Source organism: Tachypleus tridentatus, chromosome 9, assembly GCF_004210375.1.
Source record: "Tachypleus tridentatus isolate NWPU-2018 chromosome 9, ASM421037v1, whole genome shotgun sequence".
In the NCBI taxonomy this organism is placed as follows: Eukaryota; Metazoa; Arthropoda; class Merostomata; order Xiphosura; family Limulidae; genus Tachypleus; species Tachypleus tridentatus.
In genome coordinates this window covers 24,486,467-24,510,757 of record NC_134833.1, presented here as the reverse complement: position 1 = coordinate 24,510,757, position 24,291 = coordinate 24,486,467, and the positions used below count along the sequence as shown (strand labels likewise).

General features: G+C 35.6%; 1 protein-coding gene across 1 annotated transcript in view; it reads left to right on the top strand.

Annotated features, from left to right (window-relative positions):
* LOC143227319 (atrial natriuretic peptide receptor 2-like) overlaps positions 1–16,398 on the top strand; it is a 41,262-nt gene extending 24,864 nt beyond the window's left edge. Inside the window, exons 8-11 of the mRNA XM_076458775.1 lie at positions 325–480; positions 3,852–4,020; positions 7,598–7,747; positions 16,203–16,398. Of these exons, the coding sequence (XP_076314890.1) occupies positions 325–480; positions 3,852–4,020; positions 7,598–7,747; positions 16,203–16,398 (671 nt within the window). The remainder of the gene's footprint in view (positions 1–324; positions 481–3,851; positions 4,021–7,597; positions 7,748–16,202) is intronic.
* The last annotated feature ends 7,893 nt before the right edge of the window (positions 16,399–24,291 follow it).

Below are 24,291 nucleotides of genomic sequence, written 5' to 3'. Positions count from 1 at the left end.
GCGAAATTCAAAACACACAAACACTGTGTTTCTTGTTTTATTTTTAAACTAATTTTCAATATAATATATTCATTTGCTATGTTTATTATCGTCTTTCTAAAATGTGAAGGTCACTACATGATTCTTTATGTAACTAAACTTCCACGTATAAGTTTCCATTACAAGCATCATATTCTAAAGTTTCACGAAAACCTAAATATAATAATGAAACGTATGTTCCTCTGCTATTCGATATTATTTTTAGTGTATCGATAAGACTATGATTGGAAACATTTGAAAATAAGGTTTTTCATAACACTCACTTATTTATCTTTAAATATTTAGAGAAGCTATGGACAGCACCAGAGTTATTGAGAATGCCTAATCCAACACCAGAGGGCACACAGAAAGGAGATGTTTATTCATTTGCTATAATCGCAAGTGAGGTAGTTGTGAGACAAGGTCCTTTCTATCTGAAGGAGGTTGACCTCAGTCCAAAAGGTTAATGGTGTTTTTTTTTTCACAAACCACTGACTTTAGATAACGGACGTGTAAATATTTAAGGTCGAAGAAGACCGAAATAAGTGATTTTATATGTATATGTATGTATGATTGTGCTCAAACAAAGAGCAAAATGTTCATATGTGAAAACAACGTTAAAGACGTCAGTTTATTGCAAATGTTTAATAGGATGTTTTCTCAACTTATTGGTTACGGTGAAAACAATATTTTCTATTAGTATGGAGAATTAATTAATTATTATTTATATGTATTGTTCGGTTGAAAATGAAACAAAGAAAGGCAAGTTTAAAAAAAAACTGACGTCATTTTATACGTTATGACACAGAGTCACTGATCAATGCATATAGTTGTGTGACCTTATATGTACGCTTACTTAACTTTAGAGTTATTTAAAAATCACATAAAGCTAACAATAAATATGATATCCATGCTATCTTTTCATTCACAGCTTGTTACTTACATATACCTTACAGTTATCGAAAGGAAAACAATCCTTGGCTTCATATTGTGGGAGTGTATTTGATATGCTATCAATCGCAATGAATTTATGTTTATATACGATTCGAAAAATATTTTGCACTGAACTACCTTAGATTTCTAGTATTCTGAAGTGTACTTAACATCAATATATCATATAATACTGCTAATTGTATTATTTTTAAAGATAATTTTCAGTTAGTTTTTACCTATAATGAATTTTCCTTCCATTTATCGAAACACAAATAAAAGTATTTTGTGACGTAAAATGTCATAATAGTGAGACCAGTTAGACTGGATTGCATACACCACGTGCGGAGTTTGAACTCTTTTCGTGTACAAATCAAGAAACTAAATAAATGTTTGCAAACATTTAAAATCATAAAGTTAACTCGAGAACAATATCTCATAAAACAAATATTGTTAACAAAAAATAAATCAGTTACAAAAATATAATTTTTTTACAAAACCATGTAAACGTATCAAGTAACGCCCTTCATTATGATCTTTTGTAGTTGAGAAATAGAAACCTTTTTACAGAGTTATGTAAACGTACTAAGTAACGCCCTTCATTATGATCTTTTGTAGTTGAGAAATAGAAACCTTTTTACAGAACTATGTAAACGTATTAAGTAACGCCCTTCATTATGGTTCATTTGTAGTTCAGAAATAGAAAACTTTTTACTATATGTAAACGTACTAAGTAACGCCCTTCATTATGGTTTATTTGAGTATAAAGCTACCCAATGAGTTATCTGTGTTCTGCTCACCAGGGGTATTGAAACTCGATTTTCATTATTATAAGTCCGCAGACATACTGCTGTGCCACTGGGCGATAAAGTTACTGTCCTTTGACAAAGAAGAGATTCCTGACTCTATTTACTTTGGTTTTTATGAACAATTGTAATATTCTGCGTTTAGTTCCATATTTTGCAAGCTAAAATCGATAATTAAAGTGCATTTATTATGAGTGCACAATAAACGCAAGTATAATACGGGGTTAAATACAGTTAATTTGAATAGTGGAAGATGTGTTCAAACATTCAGAATTAATTATATGTTGGGATATCGTTTTTTATCTCTCACTCCCAGTGGGTCAGCGGTAAGTCAACAGGCTTACTTTGATAAAAACTGGGGCTCGATACCTATAGTGGCAAAGCACAGATAGCTCATTGTGTAGCCTTTTCTGAACAAAAACAAATATTGGACAGAAAGGTTTAGGGAAGGGGATACAGCGTTGTCCGCCCATCAATAGGCAACAGTTACCGGGCCCGGCATGACTAGGTGGTTAAGGCACTCGACTCGTTATCCGGCGGTCGTGGGTTCGAATTCCTGTCACACCAAACATGTTCGCCCTTTTAGCCGTGAGGGCGTTATAATATGACGATCAATCCTACTATTTGTTGGTAAAGAGTACCTAAGAGTTGGCGGTGAGTGGTGACGACTAGTGACGAAATCAAAACAAACCAAACAGCTACCGTGGGGGGGAGGGTTCAGCGGTGACGTTGTCTGTCCGCCTGTAGGCAACAATTACCTGGTGGAGGATACAGCGGTGACGTTGTTCCTCACAATAACTAAGGTGTTTATGAACAACAAATCTTAATAAATATTCACAGGCAACATCCTATAGGGCTTAAAATTAATCTGGGGTTAAGAGGTCAAGGCTACCATTTATCGAAATAGAAATTTAGATTCACCACGCAATAAAAAGATAGCTAGTAGATAGAAAGACATCAAATGATTCCAAACATAATAAAAAGATAGCTGGAAGACAGAAACACAACACATTATATGAAAACCCTGTGGTAAATTGTTTGTTTGTTATTAAAAACAATGCTACAAAATGGACTATTTCTGCTGATATATATATCGCGAGTATCAAAACCAGAGTTTTAGTTTTAAAACCCTCAGACTTACCGTTGTGGTAGAGCTTTAGATTTTGGAGCTGGTAGACAAGTTCAAAGCCGTTCGATACCACAAAATATTCCCCGCAATTTACGTGAAGGTATGTCATAATAGTGACAGTCAGTTTCTTGGTTTTACTCCTCGTATAGATTTTCATTTTAATGATATGTCATGGATTATTATTGGCAGCAGAAGTAGCAAATGCTTATAACATGTTAACTCTAGCTTTTTTCCCCATAATGGCGAATTTTCTACTTAAGATAATTCTAACCTTTCTCAATAGATGGCAGCTCCAATCTTGTTACTATTAAATGGAATTTTTAATGAACAGAAACATAAATTGTTTTTTCTTCACTCTCCGTATTTTTAAAACATAAGTTGAAACGTCAAAGTGTATTTATTATGTCTGTATTCAGAGAAAACTGTCTAAAGCTAAAGATACATTAGTGTTAGAAATGTATTCAGAGACAGAAATAAAATAAATATGAAAATTCTATCAAACTAATTAAAACAAACAAATTTAATTAATTAAAATAATGGATGGACGTTAGTTCACTTTAAGTTGGCACAAGATGTTGTTTTTTTGGAATGGTCTATTTTTGAATTTAAGTTTTATTAGAAAATTTACTCCGAATTTTCGAAAATTATTGAGGTGATTTATACAATTTGGAAGGCGTATTCAGATATAAACGCATGAAGTTCACTTATTAACAATATATTTGGTAGGCCGAATCAGAAAACGAAAATACGTTTTTTAAACGATTAATTGTCTTTCTTTAAGTCAACTTCCGTGTTTTTTGGCGCGTTGTTTTACATATTTTTTTGTTTATACACGAGAGAAGAAAACTCCATTCTTTATCAGATACTTTATTCTAATCTTATGCAGCACGTGAATTTTTTTTTCTCAAAGGAGTTCATTAACTATTCAGTTAATTACATTAATGAGTGAAAAGTGTTTTTATTCTCAGAGATTATCGAACGAGTGAAGGAAAAGAGGAAACCGCCGTTTCGCCCGTTTCTTGATGAAAACCTTTATGATGAAGAAGTAATTCAAATGATCAGGAGATGTTGGGCAGAAGATCCCATGGAAAGACCAAATTTTGATCATCTCAAATCCATAGTTCGGCGACTGAGCAAGTGAGCGCTTCTTGTACGTTATTAGAGACTACTGTTAAGTACTTCCAGTGACAGTAGAAAGGTATACAGTTCCATGTAAAGTCACCTAAACCTAAATAGTACCCTGTAACGGAACAACACTAAACTTATGTGTGTTCTCTTATATGATGTTTTTTTTAGCAAAGTCACATCGGGCTATCTGCTGTTTTCATCGAGGGGAATCGAACCTCCGATTTATCGTTGTAAATCCGTAGACTTACCGCTGTGCCAGAAGGAAACACACTAAATTTATATGGAAATAAGTTTGTACGTTTGTACGTGTTTTGTTCCTCCCAAGTGGCACAGCGGTATATTTGCAGACTTATACCGCTAGAAACCGGGTTTCGATACCCGTGATGGGCAGAGCACAGGTAGGCTTTTGTGTAGCTTTGGTACTCAACACCAAACAACAACACCTACACGTTCTTGTTAAACGAATGTTAGACTGAACAGGATGGGTAAAAATATTTAAATTTGGTCCATTCTTGTGGAGTTAAATGTATTTTAACACCTACTGATTACTGGTTCAAATTTTAACAACAAGGCGAGAAGCAATGGATTATAATCACATTATGACATCGATCTATCTTGGTTAATAATCTGCTATTTTTGTTACAGACGGTTTCCTCCACAAGGACATCGTAATATATTTAAGTAATTACAACCATTGAAACCGGGATTTGTATACCCGTGGTGGGCAGAGTAGAGATAGCCCACTGTGTGGTTCTGTGCATAAGTACAAACAACCATCTACTAACGTTCTGTTACAAAGAGATTAATTTTGTAAGTTTTAAATGTAAACAGATATTTAGAAAAAAATTAGTCGGTAAATCATAACCTTAGGCGTTTTCCTTCTTTGTTTTCTGTTCTAATTTATTTTTACATTGTATCGTAGTGATCAAGGCCAACTGATGTAACGAATGGCAAAAGGAAAACGTAGAATACATTATTAGAATGTCTGGTAAAATGTTAAAGTTATTACATGTAAAATAAATGGGAAAATGTGATGAGGCTCTCCAGGTATTTCGAAATTTTTTAAATCAATGAGAAGGAAAAACAGTGAAATAATGTTTACAAATAAATGACATGAGGAAAACGTTAAAAAGAAACAAATAAAGTTTGCTTTGTTAATCTTAAAGCACAAAACCTGTTCATCCGCGTCACGAGAAGAAACGTCAATCCTTTCGATCCATATTTCGTAATAAGTATATCTACTTTCAATAGTTTAACTTAGGTTCTTCATGACTGGAGTTAGTGTTTTTCATGACTGGAGTTAGTGTTTTTCATGACTGGAGTTAGTGTTTTTCATGACTGGAGTTAGTGTTCTTCATGACTGGAGTTAGTGTTTTTCATGACTGGAGTTAGTGTTCTTCATGACTGGAGTTAGTGTTTTTCATGACTGGAGTTAGTGTTTTTCATGACTGGAGTTAGTGTTCTTCATGACTGGAGTTAGTGTTCTTCATGACTGGAGTTAGTGTTTTTCATGACTGGAGTTAGTGTTCTTCATGACTGGAGTTAGTGTTTTTCATGACTGGAGTTAGTGTTTTTCATGACTGGAGTTAGTGTTCTTCATGACTGGAGTTAGTGTTATATTGAAAATCTGAACGTTACTTTCACACCTAGTCCTAAGATTTTAAATAAAAATCGCAACATGGAATGATTAGAGTGTTAATTTATAAGCACAAAGATGCACAGTAATCATTGTTCTCTGTTGTCACCGTAAAGATGAAACTCTGATTTATAAGCTACCAGGGTTAATCCATAGCCATTGGAAACATTCATTAATAGAAAAGAAACGTTTTTAAGTTGGATAGTCTGAAAATAACATATTTTGACTTGTGTACGATAACCACTTAGTTATTGTATAACAAGTGAAAATAACACTTTCGCACCTGGAATTAGAACATAACTTTTATGTCATTACCCCTTGAATGGTACATACATTTTAAGGGTGACGCTAGAGAAGTAACTCACTTAAAGTGCGCAATGTGCAGTCAGGTAAACTGGGCATATGCTGGACGGTTCAGTTGAAAATTCATGACTCGCGTCCCGTTTTCGTCAAAATAAAAATCGCACTCAACGCTTTGGTGCCATTTGTGCGTTATAAAAGTGACGGTCAAATCCCACTATATGATTTAACACGAGAAGTTCAAGGGTTAACTGTGGATGGTGTTGACTGGCTGCCTTCCATCTAGTCTGTCATATTGAAAACAATTAGGGAACAGCTAGCGCACATAACCCTTGTAAAATTTTGCACGAAATCCAACAAACAAACAAATCACCAGCCACTCGTTTTTTATAAACAATATAATAACGGCTTATCACTGCTGCTCTCACATAAGCGTGGACTGTTATACTGATAGGTCTGTTCTTAACCATTTCAAAATTCGTACTTGGGAGGGTGACCACCTGGGAATACAGGGTGATGATGACATTTCTTTCACCAAACATGCTCGCCCTTTCAGCCGTGAGAGCGTTATAATGTGACGTTCAATCCCACTATTCGTTGGTTAAAGAGTAGACCAAGAATTGGCGGTGGGTGGTGATGACTAGCTGCCTTCCCTCTAGTCTTACACTGCTAAATTAGGGACGGCTAGTGCAGATAGCCCTCGTGTGGCTTTGCGCGAAATTCAAAAACAAAACAAACTTTCAAAAATTCCGAAGGTGGGACCAAAATTAATTCGTCCGTGACGATTGGTAACAAACAAATAAATGGCTGATGAAGGATCGCGTTAATTGGTCGATATCCTTTTGCTGTGTGATAATGCCAAGCCCCGTATTACTCGCAGTATGATAAGTGTATAGCGGAGGTTTGAAGGGTTAGCCTTTATTCAGCCTGCATACAGCCCTAACCTAGTGCCCTGTGACTTGAAGTCTCCACAGAAAACGATTTCAGAAGAAGACTGAAGTTATTAAAGCAGTTGTAATTTGGTTAGAAACAACTAGTGTATAACTTATTGAACTGGAGTGATGATACTTTGGAACACTGCACTCATCGGGTCCGTATTGGATGTCCATGTTGTCTGTCCACACCTAAACTCTGAATATAACCTCATGTTGCGTGCTTTAGTGAATAAAAAAGTTCGTTGTTTTCTGAGCATGTCATGAGCGGACATTAGACTGACTTGAGACTAATGACACGTGATATATATAGGTCATGTGTACATACATAGGTGTATATATGAAGTTGTAAATGATGTTGCTGATTTGAAGTACAGGTCATGTGTACATATGTATATATGGAAGTTTGACTGACGCTATTAGTTTGATATGTTGGTGGCCATGTGTTCATGTTTATATGGAATTGTGATTGATACCATAAGTTTGATGTACAGGCCATGTGTTATATAGACTGATCCTATTAATTTGATATATAGATTTTGTGTTCATATATGTATATTTAACTTGATTTTAAGGTATAATAAATGAATTTGCAAAATATCAGGTATTTTCAGTACATTGCAATTTTCATTGTTTCATTTATCACAAACATGTTTGTTACTTAACATTTATAAAGTGGAAATAATCTTTAAACCTTTTTTGTTTACTAATTTTCCAGGGAAAACGCAAGTTCTAACATTCTGGATAACCTTCTCTCCCGGATGGAGCAATACGCCAACAATCTGGAGTCTCTCGTGGAAGAACGCACAGCTAATTATCTGGAAGAGAAACGAAAAGCGGAAGACCTGCTCTACCAACTTTTACCAAAGTACGTTCTGTATTTGCTAACCACTTTGAGAGACACTCTGTTTGAGGCATATTAATGTAATCGACAGAAATGAAGAGAAGGCTATGTAGAGCGATTAATTTTAGCTCATTGCTCGGAACGTTGAAGTAGCTCGAACCGTGAAGTCAAATGGCAAGAAATTTACCAGTGGGCTTGCATGACATGTGTCTTTGGAAGAAAATTCAAAATATTAATTATCTTTTTAGTGGTGTTGTTTTCAGTCAAAAATTATTAGAATAATTTGACAGCCTCAATTCTTTTAATTTGGAATACTTATCTGGCATAGTAAGACATACAGGGTGTTCGAAAAGTCACTGTGAACTTATATATTTGTGTGTGTGTTTTTCTTTTAGCAAAGCCACAAAGGCTATCTGCTCAGCCCACCGAGGGGAATCGAACCCCTGATTTTAGCGTTGTAAATCCGGACTTATATATTTATATGTTTATATAATTACAAAACTGCACAGTGACTTTCAGAACACCCTGTAGAATGAATGTTCTACTATTTGACGAACATGCATTGAAGTAATGTGACAAAGCGCTTGTGTCTGTGTTTGGTTTTGAAAACAAAGTAAGCGCCTCTCCCTCAGTTCAGTATAGTTATAATTAACATTGTATGAGCAATACTTTGAAAAACAAATGTTTCAACTTAACTATACTTTGTTTGTTTTGAAGTTAAGCACAAAGCAACAGAATGGGCTATCTGTGCTCTGTTCACCACAGATATCGAAACCCAGATTCTAGCGTTGTAAGTCCGCAAACATACCGATGTACCAATAGGGTGCTACTTTACTTTAAATTTTAATAGTTTTGATAGGCCCCCTCCTCCATTATCTAAGAGCTGAAATTGTGATTATTTTCTAAATGTTCAGCTGCATAATGGGCTACCTGTAAACTGGGTCGCTTCAATGTTTCATCTTGTTATATCTTACGTTAACACTAGTGTCTCACTTATTATATCTATAACTGTTACTTTCTATCTGTAAAACTACTCCATAAACTATTTGTTTTGTATCGAGTACAAGTAACTGAACAGGGTAGACCAATAATAAAACACTTACCATTGTTTAAGTACATGGTAGTCCAATAATAAAACACTTACTATTGTTTAAGTACATTGTAGTCCGGTAATAAAACACTTACTATTGTTTAAGTACATGATAGACCAGTAATAAAATACTTACCATTGTTTAAGTACATGGTAGTCCGGTAATAAAACACTTACTATTGTTTAAGTACATGATAGACCAGTAATAAAACACTTACCATTGTTTAAGTACATGGTAGTCCGGTAATAAAACACATACTATTGTTTAAGTACATGATAGACCAGTAATAAAATACTTACTATTGTTTAAGTACATGATAGACCAGTAATAAAATACTTACTATTGTTTAAGTGCATGGTGGTCCAGTAGTAGATTGTCCACTACTGCTTAAGTACATGGAAGTCCAACAGTAATGCACCCACTATTGCTAACAAGAACTTAATATGAAGGTCAGTTTTTTATTTGTTTTTAGTTTACTACAGAGTTGCTCAATTAACTGTGCACTATATTCGTTTTTGTTTGAACGTTTAATCGGTTTAATCGGCCCGACATAGTCAGGTGTTAGGGCACTCGACGCGTAATCCAAGGGACGCGGGCTCGAACCCCCGTCACACGAATCATACTCGTCCTTTCAGCCGTGGGGGCGTTACAATGTGACGGCCAATCCCACTATTCGTTGGTAAAAGAGTAGCCCAAGAGTTAGCGGTGGGTAGTGATGACTAGCTGCCTTCCCTCTAGTCTTACACTGATAACTTAGGAACGGCTAGCGCAGTTAGCCTTCGTGTAGGTTTGCGCGAAATTCAAAACAAACCGAACGTTTAATCATAGAGGCCTCAGAGAGATTGAAAAGTCAGTTAAATCATTAAAAAAATAGGCTTAAAAATAAATTAAATAAGAAGAAAATAATTAATAGTTTTAACATTCAAGAACTGTGTTTGTTTTTCATAAATTAAGGCCACCTGGTGGCTTAGTAGCAAGTCTGAGGGCTTATAATACTGAAGGTAGCGAATCGATTGTCCATTGTGTAGCTTTGAGCTCAGCAACAAATAAACAGAAAAATATTAAACTACGTTCGGATATAGTACAATTATGGTAACTATGGTTATAAGTCAGCTCACTCCAAACAAAAAGAGCATTTAAGAAGAAAACCGGTGAAATATTACATGTTACTAAACTGGTTCAGTTAGAATATAAACAACTTAATCGATACAGGAAAAAAGTGACCATTAATCTTAAACTTACGAAAATTTGACGATAAATCTGAAAAAGAAACAAATATTTATTTTTGTCTCTTTTTAGCTTGAAGACATTTCATGTTTACGCACCATAAAATAGTTCTGAATAATTTGCCAACTTGAAAAAAAAAAGTTACTGTTAGTACGTACGTTTCAAGTTCTATTTGAAGTTTAAAATATACTCTTATAACTACAATGAGAGTAATATATATATATAATTTTTTTACCCTAGAAATATTTGGTTTGTTTTGAATTTTCGCGCAAAGCTACAAGAGGGCTATTTGTGCTAGCCCTCCTTAATTTAGTAGTGTAAGGCTAGAGAGAAGGCAGCTAGTCATCACCACCCACCGCCAACTCTTGGGCTACTCTTTTACCAACGAATAGTGGGATTGACCGTTACATTATAATGCCTCCATGACTGAAAGTGCGAGCATGTTTGGTGCGATGGGGAGTCGAACGCCTTAATCCACCTGGCCATGCCGGGCTGAGTGTTTTTCATATTTCAACTTAATTCAAAGGCAGAAATAAGGAATGATATGTAAATAATTGTAATAAACGAATCATTTTTTCCTTAAAGAATGCTACTGAATGGACACTTGAATTTTGAAATGAAATAATTCAAATTATGAAATAAATATAATTCAGAAGAAGAGAGTTATAATCATCTGAAGAAAACAAAATCACACTCATTCTAATAGAAAAATTTGGAAACAGCCTTCATCAAATTTCTATGCGAAAAACAGAAATGTCTTCTACACTTTTTTAACTGACATCAACTCAGCACGGCAAGCGCCCTCTAGTACACCCTCCAAGGGTTGTTAAAAGAGGGGGTTGGTGTTCACATCAGAACATCATGTGGCAAAACTTTTCATTCGATCAATTTAGGAGCTCGGCTGTTTCGGAAAAATACTTTTACGAGGATTTCCCTAAAAGAAGACGTCAAATTTGGCATTGATTTACATTAAAGGCTTTAAATAAGTAGGCCTAGTAATTACCGTTCGTAGTTGGTTTATAGAAATTAAACTTTCATTATAGCGGTAGTGATCAATAAACTGGAAAAGTCCAAAATGGTAGTTTGAGCACTACACTTACACTACAGTGGCTCTTAGGCCTACAGGTTTTGCACAATAAAAGCTAAATAATTATTGTTTTTATTTTGGAATATCGGCCGTCCTTGAATTTATTTTTTTTTTAAATAATTAAAAGTGAAAAAGTAAATTTAAGTAAGTCTACGAACCTACGATGCTAAAATCAGGGGTTCGATTCCCCTCCGTGGACTCAGCAGATAGTCCGATGTGGCTTTACTACAAGAAAACACGCACACACGCAGTTATTAATACACTTAACGTTGATCTGTTATGGTTCCAGCTTTCCTTAATTGGGTGGAGATGCATTGAGTCACATAATGAGGCCAATTCTAAAATTAGTTTAATGGAGGTATTAACTTGGGAGTAAAGGATCTAACCCCCTATCATCAAAAAACATCGGATCTGACGTCAGTCTTGCATCATAATTGTTTTAATGATTTTGTTTTACGTATAATTGTAACATGTTGTTTTAAGTTATATACTTGATCACGCCCCCCTCTAGTACGTGCGGTAAGTCTCCGGATTTACAACGCTGAAAGCAGGGGTTCGATTCTTCTCGGTAGGCTCAGCAGATAGCCCGATGTAACTTTGCTATACGAAAAACACACACACTTGATCATAATATAATATCGATATGATAAAAATAAATATTTCTCGAATATTAAACGTCAACAAATTGTTTCACAATTCTGTTTGTTTAAATATAGTTTCATGAAAACTAGAAAACCCGAAAGATTACTTAATATATAAGCAATCATAGTAATAAATAATATCTGTCTTAGTTGGATTAAATTAACATATTAATTAGTTGGAAAGTAAACCATAGATGGTTGAAAGATTATTTCGTATTTGTTTTTTGAAACATTGGTGACCTGAAATAAACTGTGTTATGCTTATATTATACAAATGTTCATTACTTCACCCAGTAATCCCTAAGCTTATAGTTTTGGTTTAATAATCGACAGAGTAGTCGACTATTAAGTTACTAGGACTGACATGATGGAGCGTTTGGTCAATCACCTCGATTATTTTAATTATTTATACGGGGGGGGGGGGAGTTTGTCACATAAAGAAAGATCATCGTTATCTGAGAGACATTGCAATAGTGAGAAAATGTCAAATGGTATTGTTGTCTTGGTATTAAACACAGTGTATGTCCCCAGACATTCCGCTGTGCCACTGAAGACTGAAAGTCAAATGAGTGTTAAAAGTGCTAACTGACCAGGTCAAGTATACTGTTTTTATTAACCTATCTGTTGCTCGAATTATCTATAGATACATTTATTTATTCATTTTTGATTTCTTGTTGTTTGTTATTAAACATTAAGCTACACAATGTGCTATACATGCTCCGTCTATCACGGCTATTGAAACTCGGTTTCTAGCAGTATAAATGTGCAGACATACCTCTGTGCCACATGATTCATTTATTTATTAACTTAGACATTGAGTTAACCTAACCAGTGGTTTGATTACCCTTATTCCTCGTGTTGATTTGCACAAAATTCAAAACCATACCAAACCGGAATGCTAGATAATCTGTGTGTACACGAATTAATAATTGTATTACAGCAGTTGATGGTATAGCCCTATGCAGAATTAATAATTGTATTACAGCAGTTGATGGTATAGCCCTATGAAGAATTAATAATTGTATTACAGCAGTTGATGGTATAGCCCTATGCAGAATTAATAACTGTATTACAGCAGTTGATGGTTTTGCCCTATGCAGAATTAATAATTGTATTACAGCAGTTGATGGTATAGCCCTATGCAGAATTAATAATTGTATTACAGCAGTTGATGGTATAGCCCTATGCAGAATTAATAACTGTATTACAGCAGTTGATGGTATAGCCCTATGCAGAATTAATAACTGTATTACAGCAGTTGATGGTATTGCCCCATGCAGAATTAATAACTGTATTACAGCAGTTGATGGTATAGCGGTATGAAGCTCGTCTCCTCCTGGTTTATTAAGTTAAGGCTAAACCTGTTTATCGTTTTTGTACATTTCAAGTTTTCAAAACGTAGTAGTTTTTAATTTCCAGTTCCATAACTGATGTTTATGGATAAAGGAACGTACGCTTTTCATAATCTCATTCTTAGATTACATTATGTAACAAAATTTTTACTATTTCTTGTTCCTGGGCAGAAAGGGTTATTTCCCAATTTCTTATGCCTAAAGTAAATGGAAAAGACCTATTTTTCTCTTCAAACTTTGCTTTTGTGACCTGGGAACGTATAACAAAAACATGATGGGAGACTATATTTGGGAGCTAATACGTGAAAGTGATTTACATTACAGTCGCAAATCTCGAAAAACTACTCACTTCTAAACATTTTTGTATAAATACATGTAAATCTTGACTCATATGTTGTTTTATTCAGACCTTATGTAAATGAAAATGTGCAAATTTGCCCATTTTTACACAGAAAATAGGTTAATTTCTGAATTTCATTATCCAGGTCACAAAAGCAAATTTTGAAGGGAATAATGGCCATTTTCTGTACTTTTACAACATAAGCAATTACGAAATAGCACATACTAATTAATTAGAGAAAGTTGTAACTGGTTAAAAATAAATTTATATACGTTTTCGACACCTTTTTTTCTGTCATATCGCCCACAGTAACAGTGTCTATACATGTTTCCCTGATGTTTGTTTGTTTGTTTGTTTTTGAATTTCGCACAAAGCTACTCGAGGGCTATCTGTGCTAGCCGTCCCTAATTTAGCAGTGTAAGACTAAAGGGAAGGCAGCTAGTCATCACCACCCACCGCCAACTCTTGGGCTACTCTTTTTACCAACGAATAGTGGGATTGACCGTAACATTATAACGCCCCCACGGCTGAAAGGGCGAACATGTTTGGCTCGACCGGGATGCTAGCCGTCCCTAATTTAGCAGTGTAAGACTAGAGGGAAGGCAGCTAGTCATCACCACCCACCGCCAACTCTTGGGCTACTCTTTTTACCAACGAATAGTGGGATTGACCGTCACATTATAACGCCCCCACGGCTGAAAGGGCGAGCATGTTTGGCGCGACCGGGATGCGAACCCGCGACCCTCAGATTACGAGTCGCACACCTTAACACGCTTGGCCATGCCGGGCCCTCCCTGATGTACCGAAATCGTGTTCAAACTAGCTTTACAATGCCATACTGCTTTATGGCATTGTGACGAGAACTTTCCAAAGGCCGCGAGCGTTTTAGCTACGAAAGTTAGTGTCACTACTTACGTTGTTATGTCTGTTCGGAATTACAAAAAACAATGACTAAGTTTGCGTCGCTAGTACCAGAACATTGTTAGAACTGACTGGAGGAGACACGTTTTGAATAAAGTTGATTAGAGATAAAAAACACGGAAGGAAATAGATAAAACCGTCACAAATTAATTGGAAAAAGTCACCTTTGCAGTCCATGCACGTGGCTTCAGGAACATTCCTTAAACAATGAAAGTATTCTCATTTTGAGCGGAAGAATGTCTCCCGTGCAGCGCGTGAAATGTGTATTGTTGTAATCTCTTGAGAACTAATCTAAATTCCACAGATACACTTACTGCTCGCTATCGCATTTTCGCTTTTATGTCTCAACTGTTTTAGAGGTTTCCTTACGGATTTTCTGTAAGGTTCAAACCAACTTCGTTCTCGTTCTTTGTGACTCTTCGTGACGAAGGGATATTGAGTTCTACCTGAATAGATTTAAATAATTTTTTTTTTTTTAAGTGTGCAACGTACGTAAACAAAGAGGTATTATAAACAAGCTTCAATGCTGCGAACGATTCTTTTATCTTAATTTGGAAACTAGTTTTCCAACGCGTCCACCGCTTCCCGACAGCTGGTGTAGAGTTAATTTTCGTTCAATGTTTCCAGTTCACAAACGAATCAATACTTTGTCAAGTTAAGAAAAAAAAACAAACCCTGAGATATACGTACAATTCTTAAACAGAGTTACCGATATAAGGCCTGACATGGTCAAGTGGCTAAGGTACTCGACTCATAATCTGAGGGTCGCGGGTTCGAGCTCCCCGTCGCACCAAACATGCTTATCCTTTCAAGGTGTTATAATGTGACGGTCAATCCCATTATTTGTTGGTAAAAAAGTAGCCCAAGAGTTGACGGTGGGTGATAATAACTAGCTGTCCTTCTGCCAGTCCTACATTGCCTAATTAGGGGCGGCTAGCGCAGATAACTTTGGTGTAGCTCTGCGCGAAATTCAAAACAAAACCAAGCTACCGATATGAAAGCGATGTGCTAATTATTTCGTGCACTCTTGTGGGACGGGCTTACAATGCGAAATTCTGGGGTTAGATTCCTCGAGGTGGACACAGCAGTTATCTTAAAGAATATTTGCTATAAAAACAAATAATTATTTCGAATAGTATAAATAGCGAAGAAGTGGACTGTCCGTTCTCTGTTTACCATAGAGATAGAACCCCTAATTTCAGAGTTATAACTTTACTACCGAGCTATGGAGTAGTATTTGAATTTCGCTCAAAGCTACACGATGGCTACCTGCGCTAACCATCTCTATTTTAGTAGCGTGAGACTAGTGGAAAGGCAGCTAGCCATCACTACCCCCCATCAACTCTTAGGCTTCTCTTTTAACAGCGAATAATGGAATCGACCGTAACATTACAAAGCCCCCACGGATGAGAGGGCGAGCATGTCTGGCGTGAGGGGGATTTGAACCCGAGATCCTCAGATTACAAGTGGAATGTCCTAACCTACTGGGTGCCTTAATTTACGAAAATTAATCACGGTTGTTTTTAAATAATAAAAACGATATACAGAATATCACCATTACACGATGAAAACTTATGTTGATATATCTAAAATGGTTGTTCATCTTCCTGTAGTTCGAAACTTGGTCACATTTTACATCTTTGGAATTTTAGGCAAGTGAGAAACTTAAGAAAATATTCTAAGAAAAATGAGCCTGGTATTCAACTTTAAGGTTTTACACCGTACTTGACAAATATACGAATAGAAGGTATAAGTCTAAACCACAATCAACACCTGTTAACTGTTATTTAATGTAATGTTATTTAAACCTTCTGCTCAAGGTCAGTTGCAAGACAGTTGATCCGAGGAGAAGCAGTGACCGCTGAAAGTTATGATAGCGTTTCCATCTACTTCAGTGACATCGTGGGTTTCACCTCTCTGTCTGCACAGAGCACCCCCCATGGAGGTCAGTGGCTTTCTTTTTCCCCATTATACCCTATGGAAAATTTTCTGTATTGGACCTGTTGCTTAGAATGATGTTGTATGTTTATAGTTTTAATGCTCTGTGTTTTATTCTATATTGCACAAAGAAATGTATCAAGGTTTTACCATAAAAGTGACTTTTAATTTTCTGATAGGTTATTTTGACAAAAAACATGGAGGAGTTGTTTTTTCTTTTTAATTTTGCGCAAAGCTACACGAGGGCTATCTGCGCTAGCCGTCCGTAATTTAGCAGTGTAAGACTAGAGGAAAGGCAACTAGTCATCACCACCCACCGCCAACTCTTGGGCTACTCTTTTACCAACGAATAGTGGGATTGACCGGACATTATAACGCCCCCACCGGTGAACGGAAGAGCGTGTTTGGTGCGATGGAGATTCGAACCCGCGATCCTCAAATTACGAGTCGAAAGTTTTAACCCCCCTGGCCATGCCAGGCTGACTTTACATGAAAGAATTAGTTGGATGAACAATTCCAGATTGGTAGACAATTTAATTACGCTGCAGTTCAGTTGTAGGATAAGACCTGCACAAAATTATCCAAAGTCAACGATAAATGGGAAATATTGAAGGTACCAGTCAGTACGTCTCCATATGTCGAACGGCTCAGGTTCTACGACTCAAAATAGTGGTAGGGGCGGCTCATGCCCTCATTCACAGCATTATATTTTAAAAGAACAGCGGTAAGTCTACGGATTTACGATGTTAAAAATCAGGGGTTCGATTCCCCTCGGTATACAAAGCAGATAGCCCGATGTGGCTTTACTAAAAGTAAAACACGCGCACATACTTTTAACCTCTGGTATTGACTTGCTGTTTTATTCTGTAATAAAAGAAATAACTATAGAAACACACTAGCGACACACTTGCAGAAGTCACATAAACAATGAATAATGACAACTGGATGGTGATTTTATTGGTGATACACAACATTACCATACACAAGACAAACAACAAGTTATACAAGATACTAGTTCTTTGCTTTACACAACATTACCACATACAAGACAAACAACAAGTTATACAAGTTACTAGTTCTTTGCTTTACACAACATTAACACATACAAGACAAACAACAAGTTATACAAGATACTAGTTCTTTGCTTTACACAACATTACCACATACAAGACAAACAACAAGTTCTACAAGTTACTAGTTCTTTGCTTTACACAACATTAACACATACAAGACAAACAACAAGTTATACAAGATACTAGTTCTTTGCTTTTACAACATTACCACATACAAGACAAACAACAAGTTCTACAAGTTACTAGTTCTTTGCTTTACACAACATTACCACATACAAGACAAACAACAAGTTATACAAGATACTAGTTCTTTGCTTTACACAACATTACTACATACAAGACAAACAACAAGTTCTACAAGTTACTAGTTCTTTGCTTTACACAACATTACCACATACAAGACAAACAACAAGTTATACAAGTTACTAGTTCTTTGCTTTACACAACATTACCACATACAAGACAAACAACAAGTTATACAAGTTACTAGTTCTTTGCTTTACACAACATTACCACATACAAGACAAACAACAAGTTATACAAGTTACTAGTTCTTTGCTTTACACAACATTACCACATACAAGACAAACAACAAGTTATACAAGTTACTAGTTCTTTGCTTTACACAACATTACCACATACAAGACAAACAACAAGTTATACAAGTTACTAGTTCTTTGCTTTACACAGATCATTACAGTTGTTTTCATGCTGCCCAGTATTACATAAGAGTACGTTGTAAACTGATATCTATATATCCTGTTATGCTTGTCTTTTAACCTCTTCATATTTTTAATAAGCCCTGTAGCGTTGAAAATGTTCATATCAAGATTTTGTAGAGACCAGTGAGTGTTACGTATACATGAGTGTGCCACTCTGTGGTTGCGAGTGTTACGTGAGTGTGCTAGTCTGTGGTTGCGAGTGTTACGCAAGAGAACCAGTCTGTGGTTGCGAGTGTTACATAAGAATACCAATCTATAGTTGTGAGTGCTGTATAAGAGTTCTTACCAAAATATATCATTTCGCCACATCTGCTGGATGACTGAGGTCGTTGTATTCCCTGAAGATGAATACTCACCAGATGTATCGTATTTTTTTTAGGAAATTGGATGTTGAATGCACGTAAATGCCAGCAGTCAAGGTGCCATCAGTTTTGTGTAAACCACCAAGTTCGGTCATGAAATCCCCTATCTAACACTTTACATGTCTCTAGATGATGTTCCTTGATTGCGATACTTTCCCTGTCCATATCGTATAAACGTTTGTTGATTGCTGCCACATACTTTTAAGCCAAATTCACTTATAGATTGGGCGCTTTTCCAGTTTGCCTCCTTCTGCTGTTTGTGGTTTGGTTAACTCTTTTCATTAGCAGTTTCAGAGTCGAATAGCTACTCTTTGTGTTTAAATGTCTCTTAGTCTCTTATTGCTTATAAAGTAGCATTAGCACCCTCACTTCCAGAAATGAAAATAACATGATAGTTATTAAATTGTCTTCACGGGAGTCCGCAGCAAAGATTCCAAGGGTGGAGTGACCTCTTGTCCCCCACCCATCTGCAAATGCTCATGACCGTTGCCAAGGTCTGAAGAATACACCCCGTTATATACAAATCAATTCTGAGTTTGTATCGTGATGATTTCCGTCATTAGCAGTCGTAGTATTGTGTACCCTTTTAAACGTCATACAAACAACTCGAACTGAAACGTGCAGTAGAGTCAAAACTTAGATTTTTACTCACCTGTTGTACGTTAATTATTCAGTTCTGTGAACCATGTTTAGAAACACTTCTATTGCTGAGAACAGTATGAATTATGTACTTTTAAAAGCTTTTTTACTGGCGTGGCACTTTCTGATTGGCTGGATGACAATCAATCGCAGCGTGAATCATGAGCGCGTGATTGCACTCTGGTTCTGTTAATTTTCAAACTTGAATGGGAATAAATTTTCCGTGGTACATGCATTTTATTTTATTTTTCATACACTATTTATCATTATAATGACAAATGTGAGGAAAAAAACTAAGTGTTTGACCTCTTTCTAAGTTTTCCAGGAAAACTGTAAATGCGAATCTTATAATTTTTTAGGAGATTTCTACTCTAAATAGAATCAAGAAGCTTCAAAACTTGTTTTTCCATTCCAGGTGATAGACTTATTAAACGACCTCTATACTTGTTTTGACTCCATAATTGAAAACTTCGACGTTTACAAGGTAAGTTGACTGACATTATTGAATTCACTAGAGATAATTTATTTTACCTCAAATATTTATCACTTTGTTTTTCTTGATTATCTAGGTACATAATTAATTATAAATGTTCATCGTTACTGGAATCAGAAACGATGAATTTGAAGAACTTATTCTGTAACAGGTGTGTTGAACTCTGAGGGGAATTAATTATTCTATAGTATGATTTTGATCTTGAAGTTACGGTGTGTACATTTAATATCCAATATGAATATTAACGAGGTTTTAATCTGATGGCTTAGAAAATTAATACATTTTTTAAAATACATGCATAAGCTTTAAAGTAAATTTATTCAGCATAAACGTATCGAACTATTTAGTTTATGAATAAATTTTGAAATGTTAAAGGTTATTTTATATTTATAAAACGTACTTACTTAGGTATATTATTCTCTTTTTAAGTTGTAAAAAATTTGTTTTGCTATCTGAGCGTTGATGTCAAAAACCCGAAAGCATCTCTACACATAAAAACAAAGGATAAGGTTGTATGAAAAACTAGGGTGTTTAGTTCACACTGTGTGAAATATATACATTTTTAATTAAGAAAAAAACATAGTAGTCCATAGTTAACGTCAGTTGTTTTATGATAAATTCAGTAGTTTTCATACATGAGAATAAATAAATGTTATTTTTTAATACAAATTTGGTCCACAGAAAAAGAGAGAAAGATAAATTTGAGTGAAATGAGTTATATTTCTAAGATATATTGTTCATTTCAGAAAAACAACCCATTAATTCTGTTGTCATAATATACAAGTTATGTAAAACAGTCGTGTTTAAGTTTATTAGGACAGTAGCAAAATAAATAATACAAACTTTCTACATGTTAATATTTTTCTTCTTATTAATAACATGTTGATTACTACACTGCAGCCATATTCAGGTATTACAGCATTCGATATTATTGTTTTCGTAAAAAAATATACAAAAAAAAACGAAACTGATAACGTGAGATAAACGCGCAGTTGTTTATTTTATCGCTTGATTTCGTTACACATTTCGCTTTTATTAACATAAGTTCGCTTTTAACACAAAATTTGGAAATGTTGGTTTTGTAAACATTTATCAGTGTCAGGATGTTACTGGTACGAGACTTACATAATATGGTCCTCATTTGTTGATAATAAAATGTGTTTATATTGAGTAAATACAATCATGTGTTTTCATGTGCGTCTGGACACACATGTCTATTTCTGCTACTAGGACTATTCACAGATAAATATATGTGTTTATAACGAATTGTTTTTTTTTTTTCATATATTAACTCAGATTTTTTTATTTTTTTATTTCAACCGGTGAGTGATTTGATACCAACTTACGAAACACTGAGTTAACTCAACGAGTGATCTGATTCCAATCACAACGTAACTAATAAGAACTATCATGGCTAGGTGGTTAAGGCGCTTGACTCGTAATCTGAGAGTCGTGGATTCGAATCCTCGTCACAAAACACGCTCTCCCTCTCAGCCTTGGGGGGGGGGGCGCTTAAATGTGACGTTCAATGTCACTATTCATTGGTAGCAGAGCACCCCTAAGAGCTGGCGGTAGGTGATGATGACTAACTTCCTTTCGTCTAGTCTTACACTGCTATATTAAAGATGGTTAGCGCAGATAGTCCTGGCGAAGCTTTGTGCGAAATTAAAAAAGAAACAAATAAACGCAACTAATGTAAAACATCCTTCACGATATGAGGAATTCGGTTTGATTCGGCTGTTGTTAAGCGCAAAGCAACACAATGGGCCACCTCGGCTGTGTCCACCATCGTATTGCCATTAAGGCAATATGCAAAATATTCGCATTAAACTAAGATATGATTACTGCTTGATAACCAACAGTTGTAACCAAATGTTTAATATCTTACTATCTTACTCTTCTTCATAAAAACTGAGAACCTTTTCTACGCAATTAATAAAGTACAATAAATACAAATTATTCAGTTGAGGTATTTGCAGTTTATCATTCAGATGTACATAAAAATAACAGAATATTCAAAGATGTGGGTTGTGACAACACGTGCAACATGTTCAACACCACGTGGATATTCGAAACTTTGATATTGCGATGCTGCCAAGGATAGACTTATTGCTTGACAAGTATATGCGTTACAATATTTTCAGTCAAAGATATTCATACACTGAGAGTATTAAACGTTGTATAGTCAAAGAACATAATGCATCGAAGAAGACGAACAACCAATAGCTTTCTTTTAAACGAAAACATTTTTACAATAGAATCTTTATAATCGTAAAGGGTTCCGAAAAATGAAGTGTAGGGTTAGGGAAAACAACAGGCCTACTCAAAAGCCGTTTTGACGAAACGAGGATTACTTCTTGATATTATTAATAGAATAGTTAACAAAGATTGAAAGCCACAAAGTCAAGGTTATAAGCTTCCAGACGCACCTCATAATCAGGAACCGTCTTTAAGAGAAACGTGGCAGATGAAAATGGAATTACTACAGTTTCGTTCCACATTATCTACGTCGTGTTCTCGGATTCAGCTTCAATATTGGTTTGTTTTAAAATTCGCGCAAAGCTACACGAAGGCTATCTGCGCTAACCGTTACTAATTTAGTAAGACTAGAGGGAAGACAGCTAGTCACTACCACCCACCGCTAACGATCGTCAATTTATAATGCCTCCACGGCTGAAAGGGCGAGGATGTTTGGTGTGACGGGAATTCGAACCCAGGTCCCTCGGATTACAAGTCGAGCGTCTTAACCACCTGTCCATGTCGAGCCAAGCTTCAATATACGTTTATATCAATAAGCTAATAAAGAAAGTTTATGAATTTGAGGACCACTTAAGTTGAAGATCGGTGGAACGCTCGTGAAGGTGTGTGTGTACTCCAACCTAGACTTCTCCTTCCTTTATACTTGATAAAGTGGAAATTGCAGAGTTGGATGTAATGACGTAATCAATATTATAGACTACGCATGCTCAGTGCCAAAAAAGAAAAAAAATAAAGAAACGCAGATGCTTACAGATCTTCAGTGATAATCCAACACAATAATACTAGCCTAATAATGAATAACCTTATGTGGATTTTCCTTGAAAATACTAGTGCTTTACATTTATATATTATTGTTCAATTAAAATTATCAAAAAATAATACTACGCTTGTTCGTACGTCTCTTACGAAGTGACTTGCTCGCGCATGCGTATTTAAAAAAGTAGGGTTAACTCACTTATTATCGTGAAAGACAGAAACCGAGTGTCATTATAATAGACAAAGCCTGCAAGACATTTATGCTCAAATTAGTATTTTTATTGCAACATTACAGGATTTCAAGAACAGTACTAAAAAGTTCTATTCACAGACAACGATATTTTGTCATACTATAATTCTGCCGTCTGGGGCCTTATAAGCATACGTTGTAAGAATTTTATTCAAAAAACAAATTACTATAAGTGCTCCGTGAATGAATGAATAACTAAAAATGATGGAATAAATATTCTTTATTAACCATTTACTCTCATAAAATTAAAATATTAAACTTTCCAAAAAGATATGACGTTAGATCATGGAATAACATTATAAGTTTATTTATTTATAGAACCCCCCACCCAGTAGCATAGCGGTAAGTCTGCTCACTTACAGTGCTAGAAACTAGGTTTCGATACCCGTAGTGAGCAGAACGCTGGTAGTATATTTGTGGTTAGTATTAATACAGTATAGTTTAGTCCTGACTAAGTTACGTAAAAAGTTTAAATGGTACACCCGTCGCGCCAAATATGCTCGCCATTTCAGCCGTGGGGGCGTTATAATGTTACGTTCAATCCCACTATTCGTTGGTAAAAAGAGTAGCCCAAGAGTTGGCGGTGGGTGACGATGACTAGCTGCCTTCTCTCTAGTCTTACACTGCTAAATTAGGGACGGCTAGCGCAGATAGCCCTCGAGTAGCTTTGTGCGAAATTCAAAACAAACAAACAAATTAATTACAAGTATTAATTTACGTCTTTATCGAATTTAGGCCTATCATTAATTAAGGTTTTTACATAGTACGACGTAACTACAATTTGACTTAATCATTTTAGTGTTTACGATTACACTTCGTTTGTATTTAAAGAAATAGTGTTGGAACAAAGAAACAAATTTGACAACAAACATTTTGCGGGTCTCTGGTAGTCCATCAAAATGTCATATCACGCCAATATGTAATTGAAGAAAAATAATATTTCTCAAAATAATTTCCCTAGCGATCTACATCTATCAAATAGTATCTTCTGTTTGCTTTGATAAACAGAAATGGCTCTTTGTAATATAAATGTTATCGTATATTATTTCCTTTTTTTACTTTCGAGAAGGTTTTCTAAATATAACCATAAATATCGAATGACATGTGTCGCCATAGCGATAGAATTTTCATTATGTGCCGAACTACTTTTTTATATAGCCTCCCCCTGCCACTGTTACAAGAATATATGTATAAGCGGACAACACTAGAAAATGTGTTTCGATATGCGTAGTGATCAGAGCTCAGGTAGTCCATTTAGCAGCTTTGACAAACAACGAAGCCAGGTGGTTAGGGAGCTCGAATAGCAATCTTAGGGTCTCTGGTTCGAATCCCTGCCCCTCTAAACATGCTTGCCCTTTCAGCCGTGGAGGCGTTATAATGTTATGATTAATTCCGCTGTTTGTTGGTGAAAGAGTAG